This window comes from Oncorhynchus clarkii, chromosome 1 (assembly GCF_045791955.1).
Source record: "Oncorhynchus clarkii lewisi isolate Uvic-CL-2024 chromosome 1, UVic_Ocla_1.0, whole genome shotgun sequence".
Classification (NCBI taxonomy): Eukaryota; Metazoa; Chordata; class Actinopteri; order Salmoniformes; family Salmonidae; genus Oncorhynchus; species Oncorhynchus clarkii.
The window spans coordinates 30622071-30637144 of NC_092147.1; the positions used below are offsets into that span (position 1 = coordinate 30622071).

The 15074-nt window shown below is 42.8% G+C and overlaps 1 protein-coding gene across 1 annotated transcript in view; it reads right to left on the reverse strand.

The window, feature by feature from the left end:
* The window catches only part of LOC139405518 (ras-specific guanine nucleotide-releasing factor 1-like), a 33801-nt gene that overhangs the window by 5065 nt on the left and 13662 nt on the right, over positions 1-15074 (reverse strand). The window contains exons 11-16 of the mRNA XM_071147923.1: positions 12145-12208; positions 11757-11899; positions 11545-11627; positions 11169-11417; positions 9648-10018; positions 9311-9433 (exon numbers count right to left, since the gene is read on the reverse strand). Of these exons, the coding sequence (XP_071004024.1) occupies positions 9311-9433; positions 9648-10018; positions 11169-11417; positions 11545-11627; positions 11757-11899; positions 12145-12208 (1033 nt within the window). The remainder of the gene's footprint in view (positions 1-9310; positions 9434-9647; positions 10019-11168; positions 11418-11544; positions 11628-11756; positions 11900-12144; positions 12209-15074) is intronic.

A 15074-nucleotide genomic window follows, 5' to 3' on the forward strand; every position in this document is an offset into this window, starting at 1 on the left:
GATCCATGATAGTGTCAGCTGCAACAACGGCAAAAACGGGTTGAATCAACATTGTTTCCACATAATTTCAACCCCCAAAAGTCTATATGATGACAGTGAATCAACATGGAAAAATTAATCAACCTAAGGGCATTTATTATTTTCACTTAACTTTTAACCTAAATCCAATGACATGGTGACATTTTTTGTTGACTTCACATTGAATTCACATTAGTTGACAATTCAGCCAAATTTAAATCAATACTAGATGTTAAACGGACGTCTGTGTCCAGTGGATCACTGTGGATCACTGTGGATCGCTGTGGATCACTATCACTGTGGATCACTACTACTTCAGTAGGTACTGCAATTCTAACATTTTCGCTGAGATTTAAGAGGTAGTCGACAACAGTTAGCAAGCAACATTAATCTTGATATGCTACTAAATGGATCTTACCGAAAAAGGCATTAGCTATTGTGTCCGTTTAATTCATTGTGTAACAGGACAGGTTTTCATTTATTCTGTCTCCAGTAGAGGGCAGCAGAATCCAAGAGCACCACATTCTCTCCCAGTAGAACATAGACTTTACATGAGGCTTTGATATTTAAGATGGGTGTAGCTAAATATAGCCACCAATATCAGCATAATGGAAGAATGGACTGGTTTCTGTGCACACTGTCTGCACACTGACTTACAATAACCATTCATTAACAAATAAAATTTAGCTTTATGGTGAGAGTAATATAAAACTAATCTGAGTACAATTTAGTGGAGCGACTTACATGACCAATTCGGTTTTAGTGCCTTGCTCAAGGGCACATCAACACATTTTTCACCTAGGCGGCTCAGGGAATCAAACCAGCAACCTTTCCGTTACTGGCCCAATGCTCATTACTGCTAGGCTACCTGCTGCCCCAGTACTGTTAATGCAAATTATGGCAGATTTCGATTCACCTTTGACCTGGTGTACATTCTGTCCTGAGAGCAGGAAGACAGACAGCAGAGCTTTCTTCACTGACTGTCTTGTACTAAAACCACCTCGTTACCGGGGGCGGCAGGCAGGGAAACACGCTCATACTGTAGTTGCTATGACACAAGTATCCCCAACACCTACTCATTCCCAGCGTTGGCTTTCCCTGCATGTTCATATTCTCTCCACCGAATTAGTCTGCATGAATTTTATCTTGTGTGGCAGAGATCACTGCACACAGAATTGAGCATTTCTGCAGTGTATGCACCATGCCACTGACAATTGAATAGGCATAGAACACTCAAAGAATCATTTTTCTATATCACTTTTGACTCTTTATTAGAAAAACAGAGATAGAGAAAAAAACACGAATAAGATATATATATATATATATATATATATATATATATATATATATATATATATACACAGTGTCTTCGGAAAGTATTCAGACCCCTTGACTTTTTCCACATTTTGTTACGTTACATCCTTATTCTAAAATTGATTAAATTCAAATCCTTGAGATGTTTCTACAACTTGATTGGAGTTCACCTGTGGTAAATTAAATTGATTGGACATGATTTGGAAAGGCACACAACTGTCTATATAAGGTCCCACAGTTGACAGTGCATGTCAGAGCAAAAACCAAGCCATGAGGTCGAAGGAATTGTTTCATAGAGCTCAGAGACAGGATTGTGTCGAAGCACAGATATGGGGAAGCGTACCAAAAAATGTCTGCAGTATTGAAGGTCCCCAAGAACACAGTGGCCTCCATTATTCTTTAATGGAAGAAGTTTGGAACCACCAAGACTCTTCCTAGAGCTGGCCGCCCGGCCAAACTGAGCAATCAGGGGAGAAGGGCCTTGGTCAGGGAGGTGACCAAGAACCCGATGGTCACTCTGATAGAGCTCTAGAGTTCTTCTGTGGAGATGGGAGAACTTACCAGAAGGACAAACATCTCTGAAGCACTGCGATTAGCATGAGGTTGTAAGTAACAAGAACATTTCCCAGGACATAGACATATCTGATATTGGCAGAAAGCTTACATTCTTGCCAATATAACTGCACTGTCCAATTTACAATATCATGCTATTGTTTGAGGAGAGTGCACAATTTTGAACATGAAAAGATATGAAAAAACAGATTAGTCACATTTGGGCAGTCTTGATACAGAAATTTGAACCGCAATGCAATGGTTCATTGGATCGGTCTAAAACTTTGCACATACACTGCAGCCAAAATCGAAATTGCACCTGGGCTGGAATAATACATTATGGCCTTTCTCTTGCATTTCAAAGATGATGGTACAAAAAAAATACAAAATAACGGTTGTTTTTTTCTTTGTATTATCTTTTACCAGATCTATTGTGTAATATTATTATTATTACATTCCTTTCACATTTCCACAAACTTCAAACGTGTTTTCTTTCAAATGGTACCAATAATATGCATATATTTGCTTCAGAGCCTGAGCTACAGGCAGTTAGATTTGGGTATGTCATTTTAGGAGAAAATTGAAAAAAAGCGGCGGATCCTTAAGAGGTTTTAAAGGCAGAGGGTCCAGACGGAAGCCACTCCTTAGGACCTCAGGACCGCGCAGGACCTCAGATTGGGGTGAAGGTTCACCTTACAACAGGATAAAAACCCTAAGCACACAACCAACACAAATCAGGTGTGGCTTCGGGACAAGTCTCTGAATGTGGTGTGGGGATGCTTTGCTGGTGACACTGTCTGTGATTTATTTAGAATTCAAGGCACACTTAACCAGCATGGCTACCACAGCATTCTGCAGCGATACACGATCCCATCTGGTTTGTGCTTGGTGGGACTATCATTTGTTTTTCAACTGGACAATGACCCAACACACCTTCAGGCTGTGTAAGGGCTATTTGACTAAGGAGAGTGATGGAGTGTTGCATCAGATGACCTGGCCGCCACAATCACCCGACCTCAACCCAATTGAGATGGTTTGGATGAGTTGGACCACAGAGTGAAGGAAAAGCAGCCAACAGGTGCTCAGCATATGTGCGAACTCCTTCAAGACTGTTGGAAGACTTTGCAGATCCTCTCAAGCTCTGGCCACTCAAGGACATTCAGAGACTTGTCCCGAAGTCACTCCTGTGTTGTATTGGCTGTGTGCTTAGGGTCGTTGTCCTGATGGAAGGTGAACCTTTGCCCCAGTTTGAGGTCCTGAGCACTCTGGAGCAAGTTAAAATCAAGGATCTCTCTGTACATTGCTCTTTCCCTCGATCCTGACGAGTCTCCCAGTCCCATCTTGGCAAACTCCAAGGGGGCTGTCATGTGCATTTAACTGAGGAGTGACTTCCATCTGGTCACCCCACCATAAAAGCCTGATTTGTGGAGTGCTGCAGAGATGGTTGTCCTTCTGGAAGTTTTTCCTATCTCCACAGAGGAACTCTGTCAGAGTGACCATCGGGTTCTTGGTCACCTCCCTGACCAAGACCCTTCTCCACCGATTTCTCAGTTTGGCCGGGCGGACAGCAATATGAAGAGTCTTGGTGGTTCCAAACTTCTTCCATTAAATAATGATGGATGCCACTGTGTTCTTGGGGACCTTCAATGCCGCAGAAATTTTTTGGTACCCTTCCACAGATTTGTCCCTCGACACAATCCTGTCTCGGGGCTCTACGGACAACTCTTTGACATGCACTGTCAACTGTGCGACCTTATATAGACAGGTGTGTGCCTTTCCAAATTATGTCCAATCCACTGAAATTACCACAGATGGACTCTAATCAAGTTGTAGCAACATCTCAAGGATGATCAATGGAAACAAGATGCATCTCAATTTTGAGTCTCATAGCAAAGGGTCAGAATAGTTAATTTGCAAACATAAAAAAAAAATCTGTTTTGCCTTTGTCATTATGGGGTATTGTGAGAAGATTACTAAGGATTGTTTTTCTTCATTTTAGAATAAGGCTGTAACGTAGCAAAATGTGGAAAAAACTCAAAGGGGTCTGAATACATTCCGAAGGTACTTTACATACACTACCATTCAAATGTTTGGGGTCACTTAGAAATGTCCTTGTTTTTGAAAGAAAAGCACAAGAAAAGAAAAGGAAAAGGCCAGCAACGCAGAGTCGCCTCTACACTTTTGACGTTGAGACTGGTGTTTTGAAGGTACTCTTTAATGAAGCTGCCACTTGTGCGGAGTCTGTTTCTCAAACTAGACACTCTAATGTACTTGTCCTCTTGCTCAGTTGTGCACCCAATCCTCTTTCTATTCTGGTTAGAGCCAGATTGCGCTGTTCTGTTCTGTGAGTAGTACACAGCGTTGTACGAGATCTTCAGTTTCTTGGTAATTTCTCGCATGGAATATCCTTCATTTCTTAGAACAATAACAGAAAGTTATTTGTTTCTGGCCATTTTGAGCCTGTAATCGAACACACAAATGCTGATGCTCCAGATACTCAACTAATCTAAAGAAGGACAGTTTTATTGCTTCCGTTTTCAGCAGTGCTAACATAATTGCAAAATGGTTTTCTAATGATCCTTTAAAAATGATAAACTTGGATTAGCTAACACAACGTGCCATTGGAACACAGGAGTGATGGTTGCTTATAATGGGCCTCTGTACGCCTATGTAGATATTCCATAAAAAATCTACCGTTTCCAGCGACAATAGTCATTTACAACATTAACAATGTCTACACTGTAATTCTGATCAATTTGATGTTATTTTAATGGACAAAAAAAATGCTTTTCTTTCAAAAACAAGGACATTTCTAAGTGACCCCAAACTTTTGAACGGTAGTGTCACCATCTTAAATAAGCATGCCCCATTCAAAACATGTAGAACCAGGAACAGATATAGCCCCTGGTTCACTCCAGAACTGACTGCCCTTGACCAGCACAAACACTTCCTGTGGTGTACTGCGTTAGCATTGAATAGCCCCCGCGATATGAAACTTTTCAGGGAAGTTAGGAACCAATATTCACAGGCAGTTAGGAAAGCAAAGGCTAGCTTTTTCAAGCAGAAATTGGCATCATGTAGCACAAACTCAAAGAAGTTCTGGGACACTGTAAAGTCCATGGAGAATAAGAGCACCTCCTCCCAGCTGCCCACTGCACTGAGACTAGGAAACACTGTCACCACCGATAAATCCACAATAATTGAGAATTTCAATAAGAATTTTTCTACGGCTGGCCATGCTTTCCACTTGGCTACCCCTACCCCGGTCAACAGCTCTGCACCCCCCACAGCAACTTGCCCAAGCCTCCCACATTTCTCCTTCACCCAAATCCAGATAGCAGATGTTCTGAAAGAGCTGCAAAATCTGGACCCCTACAAATCAGCTGGGCTAGACAATCTGGACCCTCTCTTTCTAAAATGATCCGCCGCAATTGTTGCAACCCCTATTACTAGCCTGTTCAATCTCTCTTTCGTATCGTCTGAGAACCCCAAAGATTGGAAGGCTGCCGCGGTCATCCCCCTCTTCAAAGGGGGAGACACTCTAGACCCAAACTGTTACAGACCTACATCTATCCTACCCTGCCTTTCTAAGGTCTTCGAAAGCCAAGTTAACAAACAGATCACCGACCATTTTGAATCCCACCGTACCTTCTCCGCTATGCAATCTGGTTTCCGAGCTGGTCATGGGTGCACCTCAGCCACGCTCAAGGTCCTAAACGATATCATAACCGCCATCAATAAAAGACAATACTATGCAGCCGTATTCATCGACCCATTCAATTAAATTCTTACGCCCTCTTTTCTCTGTATACATCAATGATGATTCTCTGATCCACCTCTATGCAGACGACACCAACTAACCTCCAGACAAGCTTCAATGCCATACAACTCTCCTTCCGTGGCCTCCAACTGCTCTTAAATGCAAGCAAAACTAAATGCATGCTCTTCATCCGATCGCTGCCCGCACCTGCCCGCCCGCCCAGCATCACTACTCTGGACGGTTCTGACCTAGAATATGTGGACAACTACAAATACCTAGCTAGGTGTCTGGTTAGACTGTAAACTCTCCTTCCAGACTCACATTAACCTCTTGGATCTCTAGGGGCGCTATTTCATTTTTGGATAAAAAACGTTCCCGTTTTAAGCGCGATATTTTGTCACGAAAAGATGCTCGACTATGCATATTCTTGACCGTTTTGGAAAGAAAACACTCTGAAGTTTCAGAATCTGCAAAGATTTTGTCTGTAAGTGCCCCAGAACTCATTCTACAGGCGAAACCAAGATGATGCATCACCCAGGAATTAGCAGAATTTCTGAAGCTCTGTTTTCCATTCTCTCCTTATATGGCTGTGATTGCGCAACGAATGAGCCTACACTTTCTGTCGTTCGCCCAAGGTCTTAGCAGCATTGTGACGTATTTGTAGGCATATCATTGGAAGATTGACCATAAGAGACTACATTTTCCAAGTGTCCGCCTGGTGTCCTGCGTCGAATTCGGTGCGCAATTGCCAGCTGCTTCCACTTTACCATTTGATTCAGGGGAGAAAGCATGTGTCCAAGAACGATGTATCAATGAAGAGATATGTGAAAAACACCTTGATGATTGATTCTAAACAACGTTTGCCATGTTTTCAGTCGATATTATGGAGTTAATTTGGAAAAAAGTTCGCGTTTTGAGGACTGAATTTTCGGGTTTTTTTTGGTAGCCAAATGTGATGTATAAAACGGAGCTATTTCTAATACACAAAGAATCTTTTTGGAAAAACTGAGCATCTGCTATCCAACTGAGAGTATCCTCATTGAAAACATCAGAAGTTCTTCAAAGGTAAATGATTTTATTTGAAGGCTTTTATGTTTTTGTTGAAATGTTGCGTGCTGGATGCTAACGCTAATGCTAACGCTAAATCCTTTGTTTGCTAGCTACTGTTACACAAATTATTGTTTTCCTATGGTTGAGAAGCATATTTTGAAAATCTGAGATGACAGTTTTGTTTACAAAAGGCTAAGCTTGCGAGATGGCATATTTATTTCATTTCATTTGCGATTTTCATGAATAGTTAACGTTGCGTTATGGTAATGAGCTTGAGTCTGTATTCCTGATACCGGATCCGGTATGGGGAGTTCCAAGAGGTTAAGCATCTCCAATCCAAAATTAAATCTAGAATTGGCTTCCTATTTCGCAACAAAGCCTCCTTCACTCATGCTGCCAAACATACCCTAGTAAAACTGACCATCCTACCAATCCTTGACTTCGGCGATGTCCTTTACAAAATAGCCTTCAACACTCTACTCAGCAAATTGGATGCAGTCTATCCCAGTGCCATCCGTTTTGTCACCAAAGCCCCATATACTACCCCCTACTGCGACCTGTATGCTCTCGTTGGTTGGCCCTTGCTTCATATTCGTCGCCAAACCCACTGGCTCCAGGTCATCTATAAGTCTTTGTTAGTTAAAGCCCCGCCTTATCTCAGCTCACTGTTCACCTTAACAACAGGTATATTTCACTGGTCACCCCCAAAGCCAATTCCTCCTTTGGCTGCGTTTCCTTCCAATTCTCTGCTGCCAATGACTGGAACGAATTGCAAAAATCACTGATGCTGGAGACTCAAATCTCCCTCACTAACTTTACGCATCAGCTGTCAGAGCAGCTTACAGATCATTGCACCTGTACATAGCCAATCTGCAAATAGCCCATCCAACTACCTCATCCCCATATTGTTATTATTATTTTTTGCTCCTTTGCACCCCAGTATCTCTACTCGCACATTCATCTTCTGCACATATATCACTCCAGTGTTAAATTGCTAAATTGTAATTAGTTCGCCACTACAGCCTATATATTGCCTTACCTCCATAATCTTACCTCATTTGCGCACACTGTATATAGACTTTTCTATTGTGTTATTGACTGTACGTTTGTTTAATCCATGTGTAACTCTGTGTTGTTGTTTGTGTCGCACTGCTTTGCTTTATCTTGGTCAGGTCGCTGTTGTAAATGGGAACTTGTATATGGGAGCCTTGTAGTTGTAAATGGGAACTTGTAAATGGGAGCCTTGTAGTTGTAAATGGGAACTTGCTCTCAACTTAAATAAAGGTGAAATAAATAAATAAATAAAAGTAACAACCCCTTAAAACTGTATGTTTTGATTTCGTATCACTGACTCTGTTTAACAGCAGAGCCGTTTGAGTCATTGATAAATGTGACCCGTTTCAGGAAACTAAGCGTATGTTGCGGGTCAGTACTTGACAGGAGAGCCGTTTGAACGTTTTCTTTTTTTTTTTATCAAAATGCGTTTTTGGGCAGAAACGTCTTCTTGAACATGTGAACTTTCACGTGCCTTAATAACAAACTTGTATGCCATTTGTAAATACGAATAAAATGGTTCAATTATGAGCCTAGTTGGATTATGTTAATTATATAAAGCAGCATGGGTAATCATCTGCCAGAAAGTAGCCCCAATCGGCCCGAGCCCAAGTGATACATTTGGGCCAGATAACTCACACCGGAATCGGCCCAAGCTCAATCCCTGCATCCTAGCCATAAGTAATACTGCTGAAGGCGGCTCAGACTAGGGCCACATGATTCGGCCGAGTCTGACTCTCAGCTGAGTGCCCCGACTCTCAGCCGGAGCTGGCCCAGATCCACTGTGATGGCTGGGTAACCAGTACTGCTAGGGCGAGTAAAATGGTCAGAGTGGGGTGTTCTTTCATTATGTGTCTGGAAGTAGCTAACAAGCTAGCCAATGTTAGCCAGTTAGCTCGGTGCTTGACTGCCGTTGTGAGGTCAGAACGTTCGGATCAGCCAGAGCGTCAGGTATGCGCTCTGAATGCGAAACGCTCTGAATTTAGGAACGGACAATCTGACAAGACAGTTGCAGTCACCAATGCTCTGGAAAACATAACAGTCTAACCAGGTCTGCTTGGGCGAGTAATGTTCCGTGAGCTGTTTTCTCTCACTTAGATGTCTGGAAGTAGCTAGCAAGTTAGCTTGGGTGCTTGACTGCTGTTAGAACATTCGGATCAACCCTTTAAGAGATGGGTGGGGCTAAGGCTTAAGAGGGTGTGAACAATGCTGAATGTGTGTAGACAAAGAGGGCTCTCCAATAGTAGTACCAAAACATTAAAAGGTAATTTTCTCAAAACTGAGCTTACAAGTAGACCAACTTTCAAAGCAAAATTACTTTTCCATTGTTCCTCAACTGTAGTGTATGATATACATTTTGTAACTCTGAGTATCTACTTTTATCCAATATAAAAAAGCCAATTTCAAATTTTCCTACATAAGATCGATTAGAGCCGGTCGGTCACAAATATGGTATTTTGGCTGAGAGGAGGATGCAGGTAGCTTGCCAGCATGTGATTCAGGTGCTCTGGTATCATGGCATGAGTGATAACAACACCACTGTGCTGTCTGGGACACAAATACCTGAGGAGTTTTTGCACTTCACGTTTTTTTGAGGAGTGGTTGGCGACTTGATAGGAGACGTTTCTGGGTCTGCATCATCGCTCTGGCTTTGGTCAATGTCACTTTCCTCCGGAACTGAAATATCTACACCAAGCGCAAAACAGGTCAGCAAATACCACAATCTAGACACCTGTCATGATTCAAAACAGGTCAGCAAATACCACATTCTAGACACCTGTCATGATTACAATTCTGAACCCTCATTCTATATTCAAATAAATAGCCCAACATTCCTCTTTAGAAGCATCAATAAGGACATAAATCCCCCCATCTCCACAGTGCAGATTAGCTGGCTTACCTTGTTTAGACACAGTGGTCTCCTCTGCCTTGTCCGTCTTGCCCTCTCCCTCAGCAGGGATCTTGCTGGTGATGGGACTGGTGACATATAACTTGTTGATGTCCAGGGTGGTCTTGCTGAAGGGGGACATGGAGGAGTACATGCTTGCATAGCCATTGGAAGAGCAGCTGAGGGCGGCCAGGTCCAGAGCCTTTCCCCCAGTGATGATGGGGATGTTGAGGGAGAGTTTACGCCGGCGATTGGGGGATGATGTCTTGGTGATGGCCAGAGGAGGGGGGGAAGAGAACTTACGGCTGGCCCTGGGGGATTTGGGTGGCTCCCCATATAGGAGTTTATTGTTCTGACTGCTGGCGAAGAACAACTCCAGGGATCTGCATCAGGAAAAAACAACACATTTTATTCTAGTCAGAAGACTGTATTGTAGCTATGTACTTCAGCACTTCAGTGTGTTGCAAATAACTAAGACATCTGAATTATACATGTCTTTCTGTGTTAAATATAGAAATCAATACATTGTCAACAGCGACAACACAAGGCAACATGGTATTTCTGCAATAAAAGTTAAAAAATCTGATACAATGTTGCAGAAGACCTCTCCCACTCACTGCCACCCTCCTCTAGACCTCATGAGTTCCCATAAATAGCACAGCAAGTGACACCGCGAGCGAGCAGCCATGCTGCTGACACAAGCATCAGAGTGGCGGTGGCTCACAGAGACATGACAGGCTCCACAGGAGAACATGCTGCAGGGTGTGGGCATGGGGAGGGAGCTCCCCCTGATAAGAGCCTTGGAGCTGGGCTCACTATCCTAGGCCGGAGAAGGGGTCTGCTCTGCTCTGGCCGACAACACGGACCATAAATATTTCATACTATAGATCCTCTGCAGACCAGGGGAGGGTGGGGTCCTGCAGCAGAGAGACCGGTTGCTAAGGTGACAGCGACATAGCCCCGCTGAGACGCTCTTAGGCAAGCAGGAGAAGAGTCTGGGCCCAATTACTGCCTTCTCACACAGAACACACCACACTGACACACACAGACATGACCTCACCTCACCTCACCCTCACACACACACGCACACACACACACGCACGCACCCACTCACCCACCCACATCCAAACATAAACGCACACACACGCACGCACCCACCCACCCACCCACCCACCCACCCACATCCAAACATAAACGCACACACACACATAGACACATAGACACAGGACGTGGTTAAAAATACCTAATACTGTGGGCTGTGGAAGTAGAGCTGTGAGGGAATCAGTGGTGGGCTAAAAGAGATAGAGGCAGCCAGAGGAGGCCAGAGGCTGCTGGGCCTGTCAGGGGATGTTATCGTCATCAGCCCTAACTACAGCCCTCTTTACTGTGTCGGGGACATTGCAATGCAAAAACACTGACAATGTATCTTCTTTAAACAGCTAAAGCACTACGCATGAGATAGATCTAGACATTTTGCTGACTGTGTTTGTCAAAGTCAAGGCTAAAGCACTAGCACCTCCTTTATGGCCTTACCGGGCTGGGATGGCACTGATGGGTTTCTTGTAGATGGTGATGAGTTTGTCCAGCACCACGTTGGCGCTGGTGAACACGCGGTAGGAGTGCAGGAAGGTGTTGAGAAAGTCAATGGAGAGGAAGCGCAGGTCTGTCAGCCTCTCCAGGAGTCTCTCCACGCTGGCATAGCGGATCTGCAACACCTTACACGAGTTCATCATCTTACTGAAACGGATGTCCACGTCGTCACAGTACAGGCTGGCGTCGGACCTGATCACAGAAAAACACACAAACACATATGAAAACACTAGAACCCACAAATAAAGACAACACAAAGATCTGCCTGTTGCATGAAAATCTCATTGACTGTTTTGCTGTGATTGTGAACGGGGCTCACTTGATCATCTGTGGCACGGTGACTTTAGAGTTCTCCTCAAATGCGTTCATCATAAGCCCATTGCAGCGGATGTTGTCTATGCACTGAAAGAGAGAAGAAGAGAAGGCATGAGGGAGAGGAAAGGTGTGAGTACAGCCACTCTGCAGACAGACACCCGTGTCTCGCTGCTGGAGAGAGACAGATGCAATGCATGCAGAGCAGAACAGACATGCCTGGCTGATGTCACTGGTCCATGCAGATTTCTCCTGCCGCGAGGAAGCCACCAGGATCACTGTAAACGACTGGCCTTCTTTAGGCTCCACCACGATCTTAAAGTCCAGATGCTCCATGTCCTGTACACCCTTGTCTGGTTTGGCTTTGGGCAAAACAAAAACAGAGGTGAATAGGAGAAATGGGTCATTACTATGGCATAAATGAGAGGTTTATTGTACTTATTGTAAGAAGAGATGAACCTTGCAGGGAGTCTATAGTATCAATCAAATTGTGACACTACATCTTGTACCATATCTTACACTGTGCATACAGGAATCATACATTATACCGCACTGTATATATGCTCCATATTTCAGTGAGGTAGGAATGAAACATTGTGGTGCTTACACTCATCATCTGTCCCCTCGGGGTCTTCCAGAAGAGTGCAGTCAATAAGAGAGACCACGCCATTCTGAGAACAACAATATGCATTAGCACACTCACAACAACATTCTATGAATCCCCTCCACTACTGAATAATCAATAACAATATCACTGACACTATTATGTAGCTCAACAACTTTCAACACATGTAGGACTACAGGTCAATAAACAGATGAAATCAGATACAGTCAAATGACCAAAACTGGGGTGGTAGCCTAGTGGTTAGAGTGTTGGACTAGTAACCCAAAAGCTTGCAAGATCACATCCCTGAGCTGACAAAGTAATATCTGTCATTTTGCCCCTGAACAAGGCAGTTAAACCACAGTTCCTAGGCTGTCATTGAAAATAAGAATTTGTTCTTAACTGACTTGCCTAGTTAAATAAAGGTAAAATATATATTTTTTTTGTGGCCTCATGGGTGGAATTGTATTAATATTTGTCATAATTTCATAATTAATAAACATTTACAAAAACCAACCAGAAATCCGGTGTTTCTATATCAAACGTTTTTTTTTACATTTTATTTCAGTCTTCTGTGATGTACAGTGGGGCAAAAAAGTATTTAGTCAGCCACCAATTGTGCAAGTTCTCCCACTTAAAAAGATGAGAGAGGCCTGTAATTTTCATCATAGGTACACTTCAACTATGACAGGCAAAATGAGAAAAAAATCCAGAAAATCACATTGTAAGATTTTTTATGAATTTATTTGCAAATTATGGTGGAAAATAAGTACATGGTCACCTACAAACAAGCAGGATTTCTGGCTCTCACAGACCTGTAACTTCTTCTTCAAGAGGCTCCTCTGTCCTCCACTCGTTACCTGTATTAATGGCACCTGTTTGAACTTGTTATCAGTATAAAAGACACCTGTCCACAACCTCAAACAGTCACACTCCAAACTCCACTATGGCCAAGACCAAAGAGCTGTCAAAGGACATCAGAAACAAAATTGTAGACCTGCACCAGGCTGGGAAGACTGAATCTGCAATAGGTAAGCAGCTTGGTTTGAAGAAATCAACTGTGGGAGCAATTATTAGGAATTGGAAGACATACAAGACCACTGATAATCTCCCTCGATCTGGGGCTCCACGCAAGATCTCAACCCGTGGGGTCAAAATGATCACAAGAACGGTGAGCAAAAATCCCAGAACCACACAGGGGGACCTAGTGAATGACCTGCAGAGAGCTGGGACCAAAGTAACAAAGCCTACCATCAGTAACACACTACGCCGCCAGGGACTCAAATCCTGCAGTGCCAGACGTGTACCCCTGCTTAAGCCAGTACATGTCCAGGCCCGTCTGAAGTTTGCTAGAGAGCATTTGAATGATCCAGAAGAAGATTGGGAGAATGTCATATGGTCAGATGAAAGCAAAATATAACTTTTTGGTAAAAACTCAACTCGTCGTGTTTGGAGGACAAAGAATGCTGAGTTGCATCCAAAGAACACCATACCTACTGTGAAGCATGGGGGTGGAAACATCATGCTTTGGGACTGTTTTTCTGCAAAGGGACCAGGATGACTGACCTGTGTAAAGGAAAGAATGAATGGGGCCATGTATCATGAGATTTTGAGTGAAAACCTCCTTCCATCAGCAAGGGCATTGAAGATGAAACGTGGCTATGTCTTTCAGCATGACAATGATCCCAAACACACCGCCCGGGCAACGAAGGAGTGGCTTCGTAAGAAGAATTTCAAGGTCCTGGAGTGGCCTAGCCAGTCTCCAGATCTCAACCCCATAGAAAATCTTTGGAGGGAGTTGAAAGTCTGTGTTGCCCAGCAACAGCCCCAAAACATCACTGCTCTAGAGGAGATCTGCATGGAGGAATGGGCCAAAATACCAGCAACAGTGTGTGAAAACCTTGTGAAGACTTACAGAAAACGTTTGGCCTCTGTCATTGCCAACAAAGGGTATATAACAAAGTATTGAGATAAACTTTTGTTATTGACCAAATACTTATTTTCCACCATAATTTGCAAATAAATTCATTAAAAATTCTACAATGTGATTTTCAGGATTTTTTTTCTCATTTTGTCTGTCATAGTGGAAGTGTACCTATGATGAACATTACAGGCCTCTCTCATCTTTTTAAGTGGGAGAACATGGTGGCCGACTAAATACTTTTTTGCCCCACTGTATATAAAGTGTAATATTGGGATAAAAACTTGTAATGTACACATTTGAACTCTGAATATTTGAATATCTGACATGGTACAGGTGTTTTTTTTTTTAAACACATAAGGGAGGGAGGTGTATACTAGTAGATTTGTTTAAGACTACCAAGAAACACTCTGTGTGACCCGAATTAGCCCAGTGCAGTAAAATAATTAATTAATTAATAAGGCCTTCTTTTGAGGGCCTAGTTTTAACCTAATACAGTGGCCTGAAACTCAAGGTTTTCAGGCCTGAAAGTCACATTATGATAGCTTGCAAAGTGATGTGCAATTCCTATTGGAATCTAGCCAGAGTGGGTATATCTAACATTTTGAATGAATGACTGCAAGGTTGGGAAGACTAAGATATGAACCAACTTAACTGGACAACCATTTCAGTAATTGGTGCAATAAGTCCACATAACAGATTGGAAGAGTATAGAAACATGTACACTAGCGTTCAAAGGTTTAGGGTCAATTAGACATTTCCTTGCTTTTGAAAGAATATCACATTTTTTGTCCATTAAAATAACATCAAATTGATCAGAAATACAGTGTAGACATTGTTAATGTTGTAAATGACTATTGTAGCTGGAAACAGCTGATCAACTTAATGGAATATCTACATAGGCGTACAGAGGCCCATTATCAGCAACCAACACTCCTGTGTTCCAATGGCACGTTGTGTTAGCTAATCCAAGTTTACAATTTTAAAAGGCTAATTGATCATAAGAAAACCC